The sequence below is a fragment of the Lissotriton vulgaris genome, chromosome 1_1 (assembly GCF_964263255.1).
Source record: "Lissotriton vulgaris chromosome 1_1, aLisVul1.2, whole genome shotgun sequence".
In the NCBI taxonomy this organism is placed as follows: domain Eukaryota; kingdom Metazoa; phylum Chordata; class Amphibia; order Caudata; family Salamandridae; genus Lissotriton; species Lissotriton vulgaris.
Genome location: NC_141685.1, coordinates 330,654,686 through 330,675,652, shown reverse-complemented (window position 1 = coordinate 330,675,652; position 20,967 = coordinate 330,654,686). Strand labels below are relative to the sequence as shown.

Genomic DNA, 20,967 nt, shown 5'->3' with positions numbered 1-20,967 from the left:
CTTTGTAAAGCTGCAAACATGGTCACACCGTGTCGGAGGGGAACATTTGAGCAAGATATGTCACCACATTGGAGTCCTGCAGCGATTCAGCTGAGTAAAGAGCCCTATAGAAGGCCCCAAATGCGTTTGCAATGCCCTCGTCTGTATGACGAATGGTGCTGTCTGCCCCTCGTATCTTGGGTATCCTCCGATCCACAGCCTGGGCGTAGGGACAGTGCTCTAGCAGACGTCCCGCTTTGTTTCTCCCAGAATAATATTTCTGATGTCATTTTATCAGAGCATATTCCTTTCTTCCCATATCTTTGGCCTGCGATTGTTTCCCGGTGACTGTCAGTTGGCGGCGGATTGCCACCGAGCCCGACCGGGTGTGGGCGGTGTCCAGCTCCTTAATCTGCGTTTCCAGCCTACAGCGTTTGTCCCTCCGTTCCCAATTGTATCCTGTGGGGATCTCAATAAAGTACCCAAAGGACTACATTTTAACGTTCCCCAAAGAGCGAAAATGTCAGTCTCAGGTGTGTCATTAAGCTCCAGGAAAGAGGCTAGGGTCATTAGAGTATCGACATGTATTTTGACGTATGTAAGGAGTTTTGAGTTAAGTCTGCAACAGGGATAAGCGATCTATTGTCCGCTAAGGTGGAATCGCATGTGGATGGAAGAGTGGTCAGAAAGAGCAGCAGCTGCAATATCCACCGAGATGGTGTCTCACAATAATCCAGGGGTTATGAAGAAGTAATCAATGCATGTATACGTCTGATGGACTGCTGAACAGAATGCGTAGTCTACTTCTGTGGGGTGTGAATGTCTCCATATGTCTGTCAACCCTGTTTCACCCAGCCAGCGTTTGGTATCCAAATTGATTCCCCCATCTTGTCATGTGCATGTGACAGACCTGTCTTTCTCTGCCTCCATTACGATGCTGAAGTCACCACCAACCACTAATTCCTTGTCTGGGGAGATTATCAGGTCTCCCAGTCTGTCCCTAAAAAAGGTTTTGTGTTGGTCATTGGGAGTATAAACGGCAGAAATTGTGTACCTGATTCCCTGTATTAAGAAATGCAATGCTAACAGCTGACCTGGGATGTATAAGAAGACCCATTCCACCCTTCCCACAAAATGTGTGGCAAATAAAATTGCCTCCACTGCTTTCTTGGTAGACCCCGAGGAGAAGTACTGCCGGTCAAACTAATGAGAGTGTAATCTTCACCAGTTACTCTGAAGTGAGTGGGTTTCTTGTAGAATACAGATATCACATTTTGAGTCTTTAAGTAAGAAACTAAGGGGCAGATGTACCCATTTGCGACCGACTAAAACGTTTGGCCCATGTACTAATCCTATTTTTCGAGTCAAAATAGGATTAGCGACTCGCTATTAGGAAGGGCCGTTCCAAGGGCATCCCTTCCTTTTAGCGACTCCTGAAGCTATGTATGACTTTCGCAAAACAGTCGCAGTTTACCACCCTTCACAGGGGACCCATTCCCCTTTGTGAGTGGGCCCTTGAAATATGAAACTGGAAAGTTTCATTTTTATTTTTTAATGCAGCAGACCACCATCCCTCGAAGTGCCAGCCATTCCCAATGGGGTCGCAAATTGTGACAGCCTCATTAATGTGCATGAGGCATGCAATTTGCGACCCCTTTAGGAATCGCTAACAGTGTCTCAGACACTGTTGTGCATCCCATTTTGTGACTCGCAAATTGAGATCATCCATCTAGCCCTACTAGTAATTTAGCTGGAGCATTAAGGCCTCAGACATTGATGCTGCATGGCAGGCCCACTGCATTTCAGCTGCACGGCTTCCCTGCAGGAGGTACGGGCCGAGTAATCGGGCGTCCACACTACGTCGGCCCAAAAGATTCCTCCGAATTGGCGCCGCGTAGGGCCATGGATGGATGGGGCTGATATCGTGAGGACCCCTATTCTGCTGTGATGCTGCAGGGCCATGCAGTCTGGCAGAGCTCCACAATAAACAGCCTATGCAGCTGCCGTCTTCGTGTATCATTTTTTTAAAGTTGATTTTGAAACTGTGTTCCAATTTGTTTGTTCATGGTAACTCCATTTACTGGCAAGCAAATATCATTTAATGCCCCAAGGGTTTGTTTACATAGGTTTTTTTTTACCTAGGTGTGGTGCCATGTGTAGTTCTAAAGTTTTTTTTAGCGCAAACAGTGCATGACGTGTGTCTAGTTTTAGCATATTAGGTAATCGTTTAGCTTTTCTAATATTAACATTATTCTCTATTGCTCATGAGTGACACATAGCCTTCTTTAGAGTTTAATGGGCGAATTCTCCATCAGCCATTTACTACCCCTTCCACTGTATCAGATAAAAAAAAAAACTGCCATAGCTAAGACTGTCCACCATGGCTGTGCAACGTTACTCTGATAACATCGCTGTATCGCCATTGATTTACAAATGTTTCTGCAAAAAATGTTGTCGAAACTCCACTAACAAATGAAGGCGCTGGTATTGTCCCCAAAGGTAGAGGATAAATGTTAGTATGCATATATCTTGTCTCCTAAACATGCCAGGGAGAGGAAAAAATGTTTTCCAAGATGCTTTGGATGCTAAACATACCTTTTCTGGAAAGCCAGTTCTTGGCCGTCTTCTATGGTGTTACTGTGACAGACAGGCATCCGGGTGTACTAGTATTCCTTGCATTGGTGGATGTTTAATACTATGTCTGATGAGTCCAATCTGTCTTTGTGGCCTCCTTGTTTTACGTGAGAACCATAGTGTTCTCTGAGATGTGAATGGTGGTGATGTTTCTGCTTATGGTGATGATAACTAATAACTCTCCTAGTTAAGAACACCTCCCCACCGACTAACGTCCATGTGATCAATCCAGAAGAATAAAAAACATTGATGTCCTGGGTGATGTTGTGATTTCCCTTCCACTGGATCTTTCCACCAGGGTTCGTGAAAAGTAAAGCAATATTTCTATGTTGGTCATGATTTCTGTAGAAGGAATAAACCTCACTAAATGCCACTCTTATGTTATGCAGACAAATATTGCATTTCATTCATATTTAACAACAAGGCACATTAAAAGTTTTATTTTGTATCCTCATTGTGGTGGTTTATGACATTTATTTTATTTATTTATTTTATTTTATACATTTTTATAAAGTGTGGACTTTACCCGAATGTGTCAGAGCACTGTACAATAGAACCAGTTACGTTACATGAGAGAACTGTTACAAAAATGGAACAAACAAAAATAGCAGGCCATAGAATCAAAACAACAAAGGCAAAAGGAACACAATATCCTACACAGCAAGCACAGAATGTGCAAACAAAAATATAAATATATATGACAAATTTACAATGACTAAAGAACTTCCTGGCGAAAAATAGCAGGCGACAGAGTCAAAACAACGCAGGCAAAAGGAACACAATATCAAACACAGCAAGCACAGAATGTGCAAACAAAAATATAAATAATGTATTATACAATTCTGTAAATGGAACGGTGTTTTTGTTCTGAGAAATGGGATCCGCCTTGATATACTAAAACACAGAATTAGATCAGGTTAGGTTATCTCATGTGTGTAGCTCAGGTCAAGTTAGGTCAAGTGTAAAACCTATAAAGCAGAAATCTTCACCCCAAGAGTTTCTAGGTTTTTGGAACCTCCAAAGACCCAAACATCACTCCTAACCAGACCTATTCAAGTGGTCTGGGATGATTTCAAATGAGTCGAAGCTGGAGAGCGCGTAATCTCCAGAACTCTGATCTAAGCAGAGACAAAGTACTTTAAAGTTGTCTATGGAATATGAGGATGACCAGGAAGCTGTGGTGTACATGTACATTTACATTTTCCAAGCACCTTAAATGTACCAAAGATGTGGAACTCCAGAGGGCAGCTCTCCCACCCACAACTGTTACTCAGTTTAGTTTTATGTACATTGAAATAGTTCCATAACTGCAGTGCGGATATTTCTGCCACGTTGGCTGAAGACCAGAACATGTCCTTGTGCTTTCTGAAACCATAATGACTGCTGTTAGCTGGACCAGCTCTCTGGTTTAATGACGGGGGAAGTGTTGCTCTTTAGTTTTACAATCTAGTTCCAACCTTGGCATGCAGTGCCCCCCCCTCTATATTGATCACTGGGTTTTCATTTGCCATGGCCTGGAAGCTCGTTTTGTCGTTTGAGTCTTTCTAACAGCAACACCTATCTTTCCTGCATCATTATTCCCTCTCTCAAAATGTCTTGATGGCATCCAGTATGTAACAATATCCTTGTGTACAGTCCTATCAAGTGAGTGGTTCAGAGCAGGTTCGATTTGTGACCGGTTCCCGTCTCCATGTAGGATGAATACCTGTATTCCCCTTAAAATATGCACACAGAAGAAAGTGCAACTTTCCACTAAGTTATATAATGTCTGTCTGAGTTTTCCTGTGATGCCTTGAAACTATTTAATTACTGCAAGACACCTGTATCATGAATGTGTGCATTCCCACCGTTTCCTTGAATTTCTGCAAGTCAGTCTTTAACCTCTCCTTTCTCTCTGATTTCAGTGATTCTTCCTACATCCAAGCAGTCTATGATCTCTCATACCTTGTGCAGCAAAGAGTTCGCAACTTTCCATATCACAATGATCTTATTTACTACCTCAGCCCACAAGGCTACCGCTTTCGTAGGGCCTGCAGAATAGCCCACCTCCATACAGGTAACAGTAATGCACTTGATCACATTCATGTGTTTTGCCCACTGTTTTTTTATTCTTATAGTACAATTAACTGTGTTATCGACCATTGCAGATATTGAAGATATTACTTCTAAAAAAAAAAAAGACCTCACTTATAGTCAAGGTGAAAAGGTACTTTATTCTGCCACTGAAAGCTATAAAAGCAGACATTTGAAAAAGACATTTCATCAAAGATACAATCAATTTATAAAACGAAAAATCACAGGTGTAACTTTTATAAAAACAATTATAGTCTTACATATTGAACTTACGTCTTGATTATATACATAGATTTCTATGCTTGTTTTTACAATATTCCAAAAGGTTTACTTTGGTAACCTAGGAAACCCATCTAAATCCTGCTAACTTTCCCAGCTCTGTGCATATTTTTCAATATCATCTTCACAGAAGGGTGCCCACTAAAATAATGCCTCCCATCCCCCCACCCTAAAACCCCCCTTGGAATCTATACAGCAGGTTTACTTTACGTCCCACCAATGACAATAAAATAAATCCCTCAGTGCTTTGAACTCTGAAACACTAAATTCCTTTAATAATCCTGTATTAATCGCCATGCAGGATAGGCTTCTTTCCAGAATAGTTCTCACTGGTCGGCATCTACTCTAGATGACTTTGCAAGGCCTTTGAAAAAGCAGGGTAAAGATTGGTGCACAACTTAAGCAATATCAGGAACACCGCCAAGTCGTTGATAATAACTGATGTTGGGTCCAAGCCAGGGTCCATGCCATACTGTGCAAAAACAGCACTTCCCACCATCAGGCCTGACATCATAGCACACAGATGGGAAGCTCTTTGCTCCTTAGTGGTCTGGTTGCAGCATTAAACCAAGTTATGTGCAATTTCCTGTCCCCAAAATCCAGAGTCCAATCCAGAATCCAATAATTTACAGGCACGGACATTATTTACTGAAATCTTTAATGCATCTTCCACTAGAGAAAGTTATCCTTTTCGTTTGCAGTAACATGTAGCATTCCCAAGGCCGTCCTCCCACAAAGGTTTACTTGGCGACAATAATGGCCCTCTTCAGAAAACACCTCACATCAAATCCCACACTGATGACACAAAGATCTGCTTCAAAATGACCAACTTCCCAAGGTTTTTACGTTCGGATATTTGGATGGGACGACAGTCTTCTTCATCATATGATTCTGAAATCAAAATGCAATATCAGATTGAGTTCATGCATTTAACCTGGATATTAACGCATTTACAGTCCCTAAGGGTGCTCAAATTGTTGGTACCAGGCAATACTTATTTCTCTAGATTAAGGAGTTGTATATAAAATCAAACAAGATTATTTTTATGCATACCGTAGCTGCCATTTTTGTTGAGATTAGCCTTATTTTAAATACATTTAATTAAATGACTGATCAGATGCAACTGAGAAAATAAAAGTGAAGAAAAACAGACTAATAGAATGTGTCAAACTACAGCTATTGGGATAATAACATGTATGGGTAGACCTAAAACTGCTGTAAACACAATTATATGTATGTGTCAATACATTGCAAAAATGTTGTGGTATAAAAATTGTAAAATCCCAATAAACAAATTTTAAACAAAAAAAAAGTAAGAAAATGAGAGCCAGGCTTTATCACAGCCAGGCAGAAAATGCTGGGCCAGGATGCTGGGAGAAATGGCTGAGAACCAGATGTACAACCATTTTTTTGTGAGGTCGCAAACGGTAAATCAGCCTGTTTGCGACTGCAAAATTGGTCTGTGCAATGTACAAACCCTATTTTACGAGTTGGTAACCATGGGCGTAGGAAGTGTGGGGGAGATATCCCCCCCAGATTTTGGAGCGTGGGGATATGGTGGCAAGTGTGTGGGAGGAGGACAAAAAAATGTCCCTATCACTGCCATGATTCTCAGGGCCATTAACGCACATAAGTGTTACCTATTATGGCCCTGCACTTGACCTGCTGACCTGCCTCCAGTTATCAGTGACTAATCTGCTGGTCACAGAAGGAAAATGTTAGGTGGCCATCCACCGCCTGAGCCCTTTTTTGTGCTAATTACTGCTGCCCTCCTTCTGCATGTGGTACAAACGGGGGTGGTGATGGACGGAGCATCTGAATCAATGAAACACTCACACCCAGTCAAAAGATCTGGGTTTAATCCATCACCGTTCTTTATCCCACTCTGCCACCCCAGTTCAGACATGGCCATATGCAAATCAGTCTGACCCTGTGCCTCATGGGAACAGTCCAGCCCGAACTGCCAAGCCATGTCTTCCCTGGACCGGAAACAAGCTTCCGAGGACCGGTTTCTGGCATTCCAGCCATCTTCAGCCCGGCTTGCTTGAATCCAGTGGCAAAGTGAGCAAGGGACTCACGTCTGAGCATACCCTGCCACTCTTATGGTGGCCAAAAGCGGTACAAAAGGGGGTGGTGATGGACGGAGCATCTGAATCAATCAAACACTCACACCCAGTCAAAAGATCTGGGTTTAATCCATCACCGTTCTTTAGCCCACTCTGCCACCCCAGTTCAGACATGGCCATATGCAAATCAGTCTGACCCTGTGCTTCATTGGAACAGTCCAGCCCGAACTGCCAAGCCATGTCTTCCCTGGACCGGAAACAAGCTTCCGAGGATCGGTTTCTGGCATTCCAGCCATCTTCAGCCCGGCTTGCTTGAATCCAGTGGCAAAGTGAGCAAGGGACTCACGTCTGAGCATACCCTGCCACTCTTATGGTGGCCAAAAGCGGTACAAAAGGGGGTGGTGATGGACGGAGCATCTGAATCAATCAAACACTCACACCCAGTCAAAAGATCTGGGTTTAATCCATCACCGTTCTTTAGCCCACTCTGCCACCCCAGTTCAGACATGGCCATATGCAAATCAGTCTGACCCTGTGCTTCATTGGAACAGTCCAGCCCGAACTGCCAAGCCATGTCTTCCCTGGACCGGAAACAAGCTTCCGAGGATCGGTTTCTGGCATTCCAGCCACCTGCAGCCCAGTTTGCTTGAATCCAGTGGCAAAGTGAGCAAGGGACTCACGTCTGAGCATACCCTGCCACACTTATGGTGGCCTAAAGCAGTACAAAAGGGAGTGGTGATGGACGGAGCATCTGAATCAATCAAACACTTGCACCCAGTCAAAAGATCTGGGTTTTATCCATCACCGTTCCTTAGCCCACTCCGCCACCCCAGTTCAGACATGGCCATATGCAAATCAGTCTGACCCTGTGCCTCATGGGAACAGTCCAGCCCGAACTGCCAAGCCATCTCTTCCCTGGACCGGAAACAAGCTTCCGAGGACCGGTTTCTTGCATTCCAGCTGTCTTCAGCCCGGCTTGCTTGAATCCAGTGGCAGAGTGAGCAAGGGACAAACGTCTGAGCATACCCTGCCACACTTATGGTGGCCAAAAGCGGTACAAAAGGGGGTGGTGTTGGACGGAGCATCTGAATCAATCAAACACTCACACCCAGTCAAAAGATCTGTGTTTATTCCATCACCGTTCTTTAGCCCACTCTGCCATCCCAGTTCAGACATGGCCATATGCAAATCAGTCTGACCCTGTGCCTCATGGGAACAGTCCAGCCCGAACTGCCAAGCCATGTCTTCCCTGGACCGGAAACAAGCTTCCGAGGACCGGTTTCTGGCATTCCAGCCGTCTTCAGCCCAGCTTGCTTGAATCCAGTGGCAAAGTGAGCAAAGGACTCACGTCTGAGCATACCCTGCCACACTTATGGTGCATATGGCATATGGCCATGTCTGAACTGGGGTGGTGTGGAGTGCAAAAAAACGATGAACTTCGGCCCAGATCTCTGTACTAGGGTGAATGTATGACATTGTTCTGCATTCTGTCCATCAACTGTGGTTTTTGCCGTTGTCACCCCGAGTGGGATGGGTATGCTCAGACGTGAGTCCCATGCTCTCCACACCACTGGATTCAAGCAAGCCGGGCTGAAGACGGCTGGAATGCCAGAAACCGGTCCTCGGAAGCTTGTTTCCGGTCCAGGGAAGGCATGGCTTGGCAGTTCGGGATGGACTGTTCCCATGAGGCACAGGGTCAGACTGATTTGCATATGGCCATGTCTGAACTGGGGTGGTGTAGAGTGCAAAAAAACGATGGATTTAGGCCCAGATCTCTGTACTGGGGTGAATGTATGACATTGTTCTGCATTCGGTCCACTGTGGTTTTTGCCTCCTTCTGCATGTGTCAGGACAAAGGGAGAGTGGAGTTGAGAGCAGCGTTTGCTTGATTGCTGTCTGCATCCTGCCACCCTCTGCAATACCCCAACCTGCTGCTTTGAAGACTAGCCCTGCAGGGCAGAGAGAAAGACGACCATGCAGGCTAAAAAGGAGGCTCCCTGAAATACAACATTGTCTAGGATCACACCTTTTGGTGAAACAGGGAAGCCGAGTTTGGGCCCAGATTTTACATTTTCACTTGCACAATTCAGCTTCTAGAAGTGTATCTCTTTCTGCCATATACTCTTAATGTTTTTCGCCTAGGTAATGAAGAGTTAGATTACAGTATAGGTGACAGTGAGAAGCCACGTTTTATTTTGGGCAGTTTTGCCTAGCATTAATATTTATGTTGTGGTTATCTTTACATACTTGACCATAGTGGAGTATATTGTGATCTTTTCTGTTTTTAATATTCTTGTTTGACTTGCATTATCATTTGTTTCATTCCTTTTCACATTTTAGGAGTAGAGACAGGAAAACAAAATCAATAAATAAAAAATAATAACAGTTACATGTTAGGATGTATTGTATGTAATTGCATTTATATAGCTCTTACTACCCTGACGAGGTGTCAAAGCACATTTTTGTCAGTGAGCATCACGCTACTGTGGAACCCCAAAAAGATTAGTGGTGAATTAGTATAGTGAAATATGAGATTAATTTGGGCGGTCAATATGTTAGTCTGTTATCTGGATTAAGAAGGACAGTGGAGGGATAGGAGGGGAAAAGCTTTGCATTTATATAGTGCTTCCTACCCCTGGTGAGGTGCTGAAGTGCTTTTCGGCGAGTAGTAAGCTACTCCGGAACCAGAAAAGGATTAGGTGTGAATTAGTCTAGGGAAATATTTAAATTAATTTGAGCGGTGGACATTTTAGTCTTATTTGGATTGAAAGGGTAGTGGAGGGATGGGGGAGTGAAGGGTTTGCATTTATATAGCTCTTCTTCCACTGATGAGGTGTTGTAGCACTTTTTGGCGAGTAGTAGGCTACTCTGGAACCCAGAAAGGATTTGTGGTGAATTAGTGTAGTGAAATATGAAAGTAATTTGAGCGGTGGATGATATGTCAGTCCGTTATTTGAGCGGTGGATGATATGTCAGTCCGTTATTTGGATTGAGAAGGGTAGCAGAGGGGTAGAAGAGGGGCAGAGGTTTGCATATATATATAGCGCTTGTTACCCCTATTGGGGTGTTGACGTGCTTTTTTGGAGAGTAGCACGCTACTCCAGAACCCATAAAGGATTAGTGGTGAATTAGTATAGTGAAACATGAAAGTAATTTGAATAGTGAATATTAGTCAGTTTTGCAGCGTGAATCTTTCTGGATTCACTATGCTGTGTATTATTCCGCGGTCTAGTGGTTGGGTCCGGGATCGTATTCTTTTCTTTGTTTTTTGTTTTTTTTTCGTAGCCCAGGTGGGCGTCGACGTCCCACCTTTTGGTGTCCGTCCTGTGATGTCGGCATGCTTCCTGGGGAAGCTCCCACCCTTGGGCGCCATCTTCAGATTCTTTTTTCCGCCGTTGGGTCTGGATCGTTCCCGAGAGGGCTCCAGAGATTTGGACAGAAGAAGCAAGACTCGAGTTTTGGGAGAAAAAACATTGGAAAGGACGAAGGAAGACTACACCATCAAAAGGACGACGAAGAAGGGGAAAATTTCGAGATTCTTCGACGTTCAGAGGAGAATGCGCAATCAGGGCACCCCCTGAATGCAAGACATGGACAACACCCCATTCAAATTCTGCCGCAACTGCCATCATAAGTACGCGTAGAAGGACCAACACCCAGTCTGTAACCTCTGCCTGCCGGTCGACCACGAAAGCAGAGATTGCAACGCCTGCTCTGCATTCACCCCGAAGACCCTTCGAGTGAGAGAGAGGCAAAGGATTGTAAACTACACCATGCAGGGCAAGAGCCAACCTCCGTCCCTTTGAGACCTGGGACTCTCCACCGACGAGGAGGATTATGTCGCCGAAGAAGACCTCGGCTACACGGACGCAGAGACCGATAATAAGAAGACTACTGATAAGGTAGGAGAATCAACGCCCCAAAAAGGCCCGAAAGACTCTCGACAGTCCACACAAGACTCTCGAAAAAACGAGGCCAAGACCCCGAAAGCACCGGCGCCGAGAACTTCGGCGTCCGCAGCGACATCCAGGCCCAGTGGATCCTCTCAGGACTCCCTGGCGCCGAAGGACGGCAACCAACCAAAGTCGTCAAAAAGCCTCCAAGAAAAGGAGCGCTCGACTACGAAAACATCTTCGAATTCGACGACGAAAGACGCAAGACCAGCCTCGACGCCGAAAACAGAGTCGCTGCCGAAACTAGTCTCGACGCCGAAACCCGTCGAGGGCGCCAGGTAGCGCACCAAAGAGACCGGCACAACCACTCGATGCCGAGCAGGCGGCGGAGATGGAAAGAAAGAAGAGGAGACTCGAAGCAGAGATGGAGAACATCCTGCAGCGAAAGAAAGATTTTGAAGAAAAAATGAAATCTTACACAATTACCTCGAAGCCAAAGTCACCAGAAGTACATGTGGTCGAAGATGGAAGTGTTCGAAGTAGAACAAGCGTCGGAGAGCTTGGAAGATCTGGCATATCAGGAAGATGATAATGCCTATTACGAGGAGGAGAGAGAGGACGAACAGACGGTGTAGCAAGAATCAACATACTCGGATACACAGGAGGTCGAGTGGCAGGACGTAGACGCCGAAAGTCCAGAAAAGGGAGTGGACACATATCCAGCAAGGCCCTCGCCACCGGACGACATTGGGCTTTATAATGAATGCATCAAGAACTCTGCAACAGCGTTCAGGGTCAAGCTCGAAGAGGAGGTGCCGAAAGGGGATTTCCTAGTGAAGACACTACTTCCAATGCACACTAGGAGCCAGTACCTGCCAATGCTTGAAAGCATCAAAGGGCAAGGAAGAGAGGCATTCAAGGAGCCTGCTACTTGTAAACCCGTCACGCCAAGGACGGAGAAAAAATACAAGCACTCCTCAAAGGACCCAGCCTACATACAGGGGACGGTCGCTGCTGACTCTATCATCACGGCAACAGCAAGAAGAAGGGCCAATGTGCAAACTACTTCGGGTCCACCCCCTGATAAAGAGAGCAGAAGGATGGACCTAACAGGAAGGAAGATCGAAAGAAATGCCGCTATGCACTGGCGCATGGCTAATTCCAATGCACTACTCAACAGACACCATTACCAGATTATGGAGGAACTGGGGCAGCTGGTGAAACACCTACCTCAGGAGCACCAACAAAGGGCTTCGCACCTGGTAGAGGAAGGCAAGAACTTGGCAAACTCTTGCCTAAAAACAGCAATGGACAGGGCAGACACGGCCAGCAGGCTTATGATGCTGGGCATCACAGAAAGAAGACAAGCCTGGCTCAGAATATCAGGCTTTAAACCGGAGGTGCAACACAACATCCTGAACACTCCGTTCAATGGTGAGACACTGTTCGGTGCTGTTGGACTTGGCCCTTAAGGCAGGTTCACCCCTTATCTTTTTGCTGTAGATCTGTGATCTGTGTGGATGATTTTCTGGTCTGTGCGCACTTTTTCTCTGTGTCCCAGAGTAAAGTGCGTGCATGTAGTTAGGCTGGCCTGCTCTCCTATAGGGATGCATGGGGAATGTCTGTGTCCCTAGTAGTTCCTGATGCATGGGGAGTGCATGCTCGAATTTGGTATGTGCGAGTTCGTGGGAATGAATGCTTCACAATGGTGTATGTGGTATGTGTGTGTCATGTGTAGAAATGCCATTTCTAGGACTTGTGTAAAAAAGACAGGAGTAAACCCATAGACCACGTCGGGATGGGTGTGGAGTATAAACAATAACAATTCCCAACAGGTTTCAATTTAAGGCAATTAAATAATGTATGCAGTCTGCATTACATAAGCAAGAAACAAGGAGGCATGTGTGATTTAAAAGCTTGTTATTCACAAATTCTGAGGAGGGTTTTTTTCACATGGAAATACAGTTAAACAGCACTGTACAGAGGCAATCATGTGACAGCCCGAGGGCACTTGGTGAGTGAAGGATATAAACAATAAGTGAAAAAGTGAAGACGCAAGTGCTGAACGTGAACAGCGTGAACGGCGCAAAGTGACAAGAAAGCAATACAGTAATGGCTCCGCAAGGTTAAGTTGAAATCACTTAAATCATGGAATAAACATTTTCATAGGAGCACAAAACGTAAAAATGCACCCAAGAATAGCGCTGTGGTGTCGACGGCGTTTCGATCCCCGTGAGTCGGGATCGTCATCAGGACAGGGTTGTCGAAGTCAGGCAGTGTCGGTCACAAGGATGTGGTGACGTGGGTCGCTGGACGCCGGGGCTGGGTATCCTGGATGGCGTCTTGGTCTGTCGCGTGCAGTCGTCTAAGGGTGAAGTCGGGCAGCGCCTGAATAAAACTAGGCGGCCAGGGGCGTTGAGTGCTCTGTGTTCGTGGAAGTAAATCGCGATCAGTGCGAGGCTCTGATCGCGATTTACTTCCATTCAGGCGCTGCCCGACTTCACCCTTAGACGACTGCACGCGACAGACCAAGACGCCATCCAGGATACCCAGCCCCGGCGTCCAGTGACCCACGTCACCACATCCTTGTGACCGACACTGCCTGACTTCGACAACCCTGTCCTGATGACGATCCCGACTCACGGGGATCGAAACGCCGTCGACACCACAGCGCTATTCTTGGGCGCATTTTTACGTTTTGTGCTCCTATGAAAATGTTTATTCCATGATTTAAGTGATTTCAACTTAACCTTGCGGAGCCATTACTGTATTGCTTTCTTGTCACTTTGCGCCGTTCACGCTGTTCACGTTCAGCACTTGCGTCTTCACTTTTTCACTTCTTGTTTATATCCTTCACTCACCAAGTGCCCTCGGGCTGTCACATGATTGCCTCTGTGCAGTGCTGTTTAACTGTATTTCCATGTGAAAAAAACCCTCCTCAGAATTTGTGAATAACTTATTTATTTATTTTATTTTGAGTATTTGTAAAGCGCGACTGATACCTTGCAGGCTTCCTGGCGCTGGAGAATACTCTGCTGACGGATAAACCGGGAAAACAGTCAGACGGGCATTTATTGGGGGAAAAGCCAGGTTTTGATACGTCTCCTGAATGGAAGAAGTTGTGAAATCTGACGTATGTCAGTGGGCAGGCTGTTCCACAACTTGGCCGCTGCAACCCTGAAGGATCTGCCCCCGGTTCTGGTTTTATTGAATCTGGGTACCTTTACCAGACAGGCCGAGGATGAGCGTAGATCTCTGGCAGGAGTGTACCACAGAAACAGGGCTTGCAGAGGTTTGGGTCCGAGTCCGTGCAGAGCCTTAAAGACAATGCAGAGGGACTTGAAAGCCACACGTTGTTTTAAGGGTAGCCAATGTAGCTCGGCCAGAGCTGCTGTGGCCGAAGCCCTCCTCATCCAGCCAAGAGCCAGCTTGGCGGCGGCAGATTGAATTCGCTGTAGTCGATCCATCAGCGTGACTGGAGACTCCAGGAGCAGGGCGTTACAATAGTCGAGGCTACTAAGTATCGTACACCTGACTATCGACGCCCGGGCTTGTGCAGGGAGAAGTGGCATGATTTTCCGCAGCGAGCGAAGCAGGGTTGTGCAGATCCCCACAGTTTTCGTTACCTGGGTTTCCATACTTAATTTGTTGTCAAGCATGGCTCCCAGGTTGCGAACCGAGGCAACTGGCAGAGGTTTGTCTCTAATCTCTGGGGGCCAGAATTCACTCGGACACTGGCGGGGTATGTTGGTGCCTGAAAAAAACAGGACCTCCGTTTTAGAGGAATTAAATTGGAGGGAGTTTCTGTGTAGCCATCCAGCCGTCTCTCTTAAGCAGTCGTTGAAGGTGGAAAAAGGAATGGCATCTTCACCTTCCCAAGAGAGAATGAGCTGCGTGTCATCAGCGTAATTTATTGTTTTGATCCCAAAGGATTGGATTAGCTTGATTAGCGGGATGAGGTACACGTTAAAAAGGATGGGGCTGATGGAGGAGCCCTGAGGAACTCCCTGGGGTACTGGTGCAAAGGTGGATTGGAATGGGGGGAGGGAGACAGCCTGTCTTATGTCCCGAAGGTAAGAGTGAAACCAGAGCAGTGCGGTGCCCTCCACTCCCACTTCACCGAGTCTCTGCAGCAGCGTACCATGGTTGACCGTATCGAATGCGGCAGACAGGTCCAGCAGTATCAGAGCCACTGGCTGGCCCCTGTCTGCACGCATGCGAAGATCCTCCATGGCTGTTAAGACCGCTGTTTCGGTACCGTGGGCAGGACGGAACCCGAACTGGTGATCGTCTAGAAGGTTGTTCTGTTCTAGGTGGCCGGATAGGCACGAACTGACCCATCGTTCGGCGACTTTCGCTGGGAAAGGCAGTAGGGAGATGGGTCGGTAGTTTGAAAGACAATCTGGGCTCAGGGAGGGTTTTTTCAGGAGAGGAGTGATAAGCGCCTGTTTCCACGGGGTTGGGACATAGCCACTGTGCAAGGACTGGTTACATATTAGGCGCATGGTGCCAAAAAGTTCAATTCCAAACTTTAACAAGCTTTTAAATCACACATGCCTCCTTGTTTCTTGCTTATGTAATGCAGACTGCATACATTATTTAATTGCCTTAAATTGAAACCTGTTGGGAATTGTTATTGTTTATATTTCTAGGACTTGGCATATTAATGTAAAATATGCCTGCAGTGTGATGGGCTGGAGCTGGCTGGTGAGCCTGGCTCCAGGAAGGCTGGATGGGTCTGCCCGGTGGTGAGTGTGAGATTAGCATGTTGATGGCTTGGGAGGAGTGCACCTGGTCCCTGATGGGCCTGGACTTTCCCCACACAATGCTGGCTCCACCCCCTGTAGTGCGACTGATGTCCCTAGCCCTGCCAGTGAATAGAGAGGGTGGTTGAGGTAAACAGAGTACTTCAAAACCAGAAGGGATTTTACTGTATAAGAAGGGGCTGTGTCCCCATACAATTTGTTCTTTGGTTTTCTTCCAGGATCCTGCCAGAGGGGGCTGTTGCTGCTGCTGGGGCCAGGAGGACCGCCACTTGGACTGTCTCCCTGCCTGGAGACCCAGTGTGCTGGCTCTGGCCCTGCCTTGCCCTTCTGCCTGCCTCCAGACCCTGCTGGAGCCTTGTCCTGTCCTCCAGTGCTGGAGAGCACTGAGGATTACTTGCCTAGCGCTTTTATTGGATTTATAGCGCTAGGAGCGCTTTACTTGTGGCCCAGCGCTCAATAGCGCTTCTCTTTGCCTTCTAGCGCTGGAGGGCGCCTTTTCTTGACCTTCGGCGCTGGGAGCGCTTTATTTACATTGCCGGTACCCAGCCGTCATTGGAGCAGATTTGCCGATTTTTGGCGAGCGAGTGCCTACCTCGCTTCCTATTTATTTTAAGGCCGGTGCCTACCCGGCATTGCCCCGTTGATATTTTATTATTTACAAGCCGGTGCCCACCCGGCATTGCCCCGAGATCACCGCCGCAGCCCAGGAGCACTGAAAGCCGTTGCCGGGCCGCTGCCTACCGCGACCCGGAAGTACCGCCTCCTGACCCCCAGGGCCGCGCTGCCATTGGCGGCCCCAGCGGAAGTCAGGCGGAGTACGGCGAGACAAGGCCAGGCGGGAGACGGAGCAGGAAGCCGGCCGTGTCCGCGAGGCTCACCTTGTGGAGAGGAGCCCCGCGCTGCTAGGAGGCTCCCCGTGTGAAGAGGAGCCCCGCCCGCCGTGAGACACCCGGTGAGTGCCGAGGAGGGAGAGGGGCCGCGGGACACATTGCCGGTGTCCGCCCCTCCCCCGTAGCGCGATCTCGCGCGCACGGCTGTGTGGAGCCTCGATAGGCTCCTGGGGGCATTACCTGTTCCTGAGTCCCCCGTGAGGGACTCCAACGAAGCCCTACCTGCAGTCACGAGGCTCGAGGAGGGGCACATCTGTTTTTGAGCCGTAAGAAGGCTCCCGCCCCAGCCCACATGGTTTTACGAGCCTGCGAGGCTCGAGTGCCAGCATATTGATCATTGAGCCCTGAGAGAGGCTCTGGGGGCATATTCATTATTTTGAGAGCGCTGAAGCTCTAAATTGCGCATTTGCTTTACGAGCCCCTGAGAGGCTCCTTGCCCACCTTTGTTCTTGAGCCCACCTGGCTCCAACGTTTGCCCAGTTCTGTTTTACAACTGTCCAGCACTTAGTGGACAGTTGCTATGTTTAGGCTTTGTGTTTGTGCTGCCTGCGCAGACCCCCTGACATTGAGACTCAGGGCATTCCGCCCCTTTCGAGGCCAGTTGGCCTGAGGGACATTTCGAGTGTTGTGCTATGTGCACCCTGCGCATTGTGATTTCTTTGCTATGTGATTCTTGCGCAAATGTTCTAACCTGCACCTCTGAATGTGTTTAATACCTCATGTGCAATTGTTGATGTCCCACTTTATGTTTATCTCCTTTTGCTGACCTGCATAGAGGATTGTTGATGTCCCATTTTATGTTTAGGTTTCCTTCCCTTTGCTAAGAGTGAACTGCTTAGGTGTTGGTATTCCTTCCTTAGGTCCTGATGATAAGGTCCTTGTTCCCTGCGTGATTTGCCTACAGTGTTTTAGGGTTGCGTAGGAGGTATTTACTCTTTTCCAGTGATTACTGGATGTGTGCTGCATTTACAATTTTGGTGCTAATCATTCTATGTTTATGTCCTAAGTGTATACCTACCAGTATTATTTTCTAACAAGTGCCTACCCCTGACAGTGGTCCATGTGGCCCTGTCCTGTACATAATTCCCTTGTAAATTCTGCCCGTGCCCCTGGCACATTGTAAAGTTTGTGTGTGTTATCTAATGTGTTTTTTATTATAATACAAAGGCTATTTTTTTATATATCACCTTGTGTGGAGTTTACTTTGTGGTGGGCCTTGGGTGTTGTTGCTGGGGTGCGTGCGCAAATACTTAACTCATACCGCCTCCAAGTTTAACCTTGACTGCTCGCGTCACGTTACCTAGAGGGTGAGCAGGGTTTACCTTGGTGTGTGACTCCCTTGCCCTGACCTTAGAAGTGGTGATCCCTGACTGACTTTGGCGTGAGCCTTGGCCAGCCAGGGTCCCGTTTCTAACAGGTGCAATAGTGGACGACAAGCTCTCGCAGCTCAAAAAGGATAATGACACCGCAAGATCCAAGGGGGCCTTGCAATTCAGGGGAGCGAAGAGAGGGACCCCGTCAAGGAGATCACACGGGAGAGGTGGGAACCAGCGGGAACGTCGCATCAGTCCTTCCAAGATTCCCACCAACGCGACACCCATACACAACATGGCCATCAAAAACAGCAATGGCAATACCAACATAGGGGCCAGTCATTTCGCGGGAGAGCGGGCGGACGTGGAAACATCAGGAGGGGTGGACAGCAAACCACCTCCAAGTGACTCTGCCTCATTGACAGTGCACACCCTACAAAAAACTCCAAGGGTGGAACACAAAAGCAGAAAACAGGAGTCTCACGCACCGAAACACCACGAGCACGTAACACCAGTGGGAGGAAGATTAAAACTCTTCCTCCAGGAGTGGAGAAACATTACAACGGACAAATGGATCATCCACACAATACAGTTCGGGTACTGCATAGAGTTAGGAAAAACACCACCAAGCAGAAGACCAAAGAAAAGAGCATGAGCAAAAAAGGAACTAGAGCTTCTTCAGAAGGAAGCAGAGGAACTGCTACTAAAGGAGGCTATCGAGCCTGTACCTCCCATGGAAAGGAACAAGGGGGTGTACTCTACGTACTTCCTAGTACCCAAAGTAGATGAAACAATGAGGCCCATCTTGGACCTAAGGTTCCTCAACAAATTCATAAAGACACAGAAATTCAAAATGACATCCCTGCAAGAAGTACTCCCACAGATTAAACAGGGGACTTCATGGTCACCATAGACCTAAAGGATGCCTACCTACACATCCCAATGAACAGACGGCACAAGCATCTGCTACGATTTGCAATCCACTCAGACCACTACCAATTCACGGCATTGGCCTTCGGACTAAAATCAGCACCAAGTGTCTGGCAGCAGTCGCAGCCCACTTAAGGAGATAGGGGATACACGTATACCCTTACCTAGACGATTGGCTCATAAAGGCAAAGTCATACAATACGTGCAAACGGCACGCTCAGAGAGTGACAGACACACTAATCGCCCTAAGTTTCTCCATTCTCTGGAAGAAATTCTCCATAAACCCACAACAGGTCAAAATATTTCTGGGGGCACAAATCGACACCATTCAGGGGAAGGTGTTCATCAGCGAGAAGAGAACGACGGCACTGTTGAAGGAGGTGCGCCTCTACCAGAAGGGGCAAGCTCTGACAGTGAGGGCGGTGAGCAAGATGATGGGCATGATGGCCTCATGCATCCACATAATACCAAATGTCCGACTACCCATGAGACCACTCCAGGAGTGGCTGCAGGACCAATGGTCACAAGCGACCGGGTGTTGGGAGGACCTAGTGGTTGTAATGCATGCAGTGCAAGAGGAGATATCATGGTGGAACAAAGAAAACATAACAAAAGGGAAACTTCTAACACCACCAACACCAACAGTGACCATTACCACAGACTCATCCCAAAAGGGATGGGGAGCACACATGGAAAAACTACGCGTGATGGGCTTGTGGACACAAGCAGATGCGGTAAAACACATCAATTACCTAGAACTAAAGATCGTTCTCCTAGCTATGAAAGCCTTCCAGACGAAGTTGTACAATCAAACAGTGCTGATCCAGACGGACAACACAACAGCGATGTTCTACATAAACAAACAGGGAGGAACACAATCAGCCCCGCTGTCAGAGCTAGCGCAGGAAATATGGAAATGGGCAATACCATTGAAAATAGATCTACTGGCGATACATCTGCCAGGAAAAGACAACGTGGAAGCGGACTGGCTCAGCAGACAGACATCGGCCTCGCACGAATGGGAGCTGAATGCACAAGAAACAAAGACTGTTCGACAGGTGGGGAACACAGTCAATAGACCTGTTTGCAACACACCAGAATGCAAAATGCCAACACTTCGCATCGAGGCAACCAGAAGAGGGGTCCCTGGGGAATGCCCTATGGATAAGCTGGTCAAAGACATTTGCCTACGCTTTTCCGCCGATTCCCATGATACACAAGGTACTCAGCAAGTGCAGGACCAGCATCATGACCCTCATACTGGTCGCACCCCAGTGGGCCAGACAAACATGGTACTCTTAGAATATGGAAATGACACAGAGTGCACCTCACAAATTTAGGAGGAGGAAAGACCTACTCTCCATGCAAAACGGAGAGGTGTTGCATCCGGAGCCAGAAAGTCTCAACCTAGCAGCCTGGCTCCTGAGGACATAGAGTTTGCACACCTAAGGCTACCTGAGAGCACCCTGAGGGTTCTTCGAGAGGCAAGAAGTCCAAGAACACGTAAGTGCTACGTGGCCAAATGGAAGAGGTTCACATTATGGTGCAAAAAGGAGGGTCTGCACAACAAGATGACAAGAGACTCTACAGTCCTTAAGTACCTCACACACCTGCTGGAGACTAACCTGAGCTAATCATCGCTAAGGGTACACCTAGCAGCCATTGTCGCCTACACTAGAGGAGAAACAGGCAAAAGCTTCTTTACTTCTATAATTGTAAAAAGATTCTTGGAAGGTGCAAAAAGAATAGCACCACCTAAAAGGTTACCAGCACCGGCATGGAACCTCAATATAGTAATGACAGAACTCATGAAAGCACCTAGTGAACCGATGCATAAAGCCTCACTGCAGATGGTAACGTTAAAAACTGCATTCCTAGTGGCAATCACCTTGCTACGCAGGGTAAGCGAGCTGCAGGCGTTAACACTACAGGAACCCAACAAACAAATTCACAACGACAGGGCGGTGATGAGAACAGACCCACACGTTATGCCAAAGGTGGTGTCCAAGTTCCACATCAACCAGACGATTCAAATACCAAGTTTCTTTCAGAAACCAACAACAAAAGCAGAAAGGGCACTGCACACTCTGGATGCGAGACGTGCAGTCATGCATTACATGGAGAGAACTAAAGATCACAGAAAA

The 20,967-nt window shown here is 47.3% G+C and overlaps 1 protein-coding gene across 1 annotated transcript in view; it reads left to right on the top strand.

Moving 5' to 3' along the window:
* The window catches only part of LOC147747135 (cytochrome P450 4B1-like), a 217,263-nt gene that overhangs the window by 86,043 nt on the left and 110,253 nt on the right, over window positions 1–20,967 (top strand). Inside the window, exon 6 of the mRNA XM_086952392.1 lies at window positions 4,518–4,669. Coding sequence (XP_086808518.1) covers window positions 4,518–4,669 — 152 coding nt within the window. The remainder of the gene's footprint in view (window positions 1–4,517; window positions 4,670–20,967) is intronic.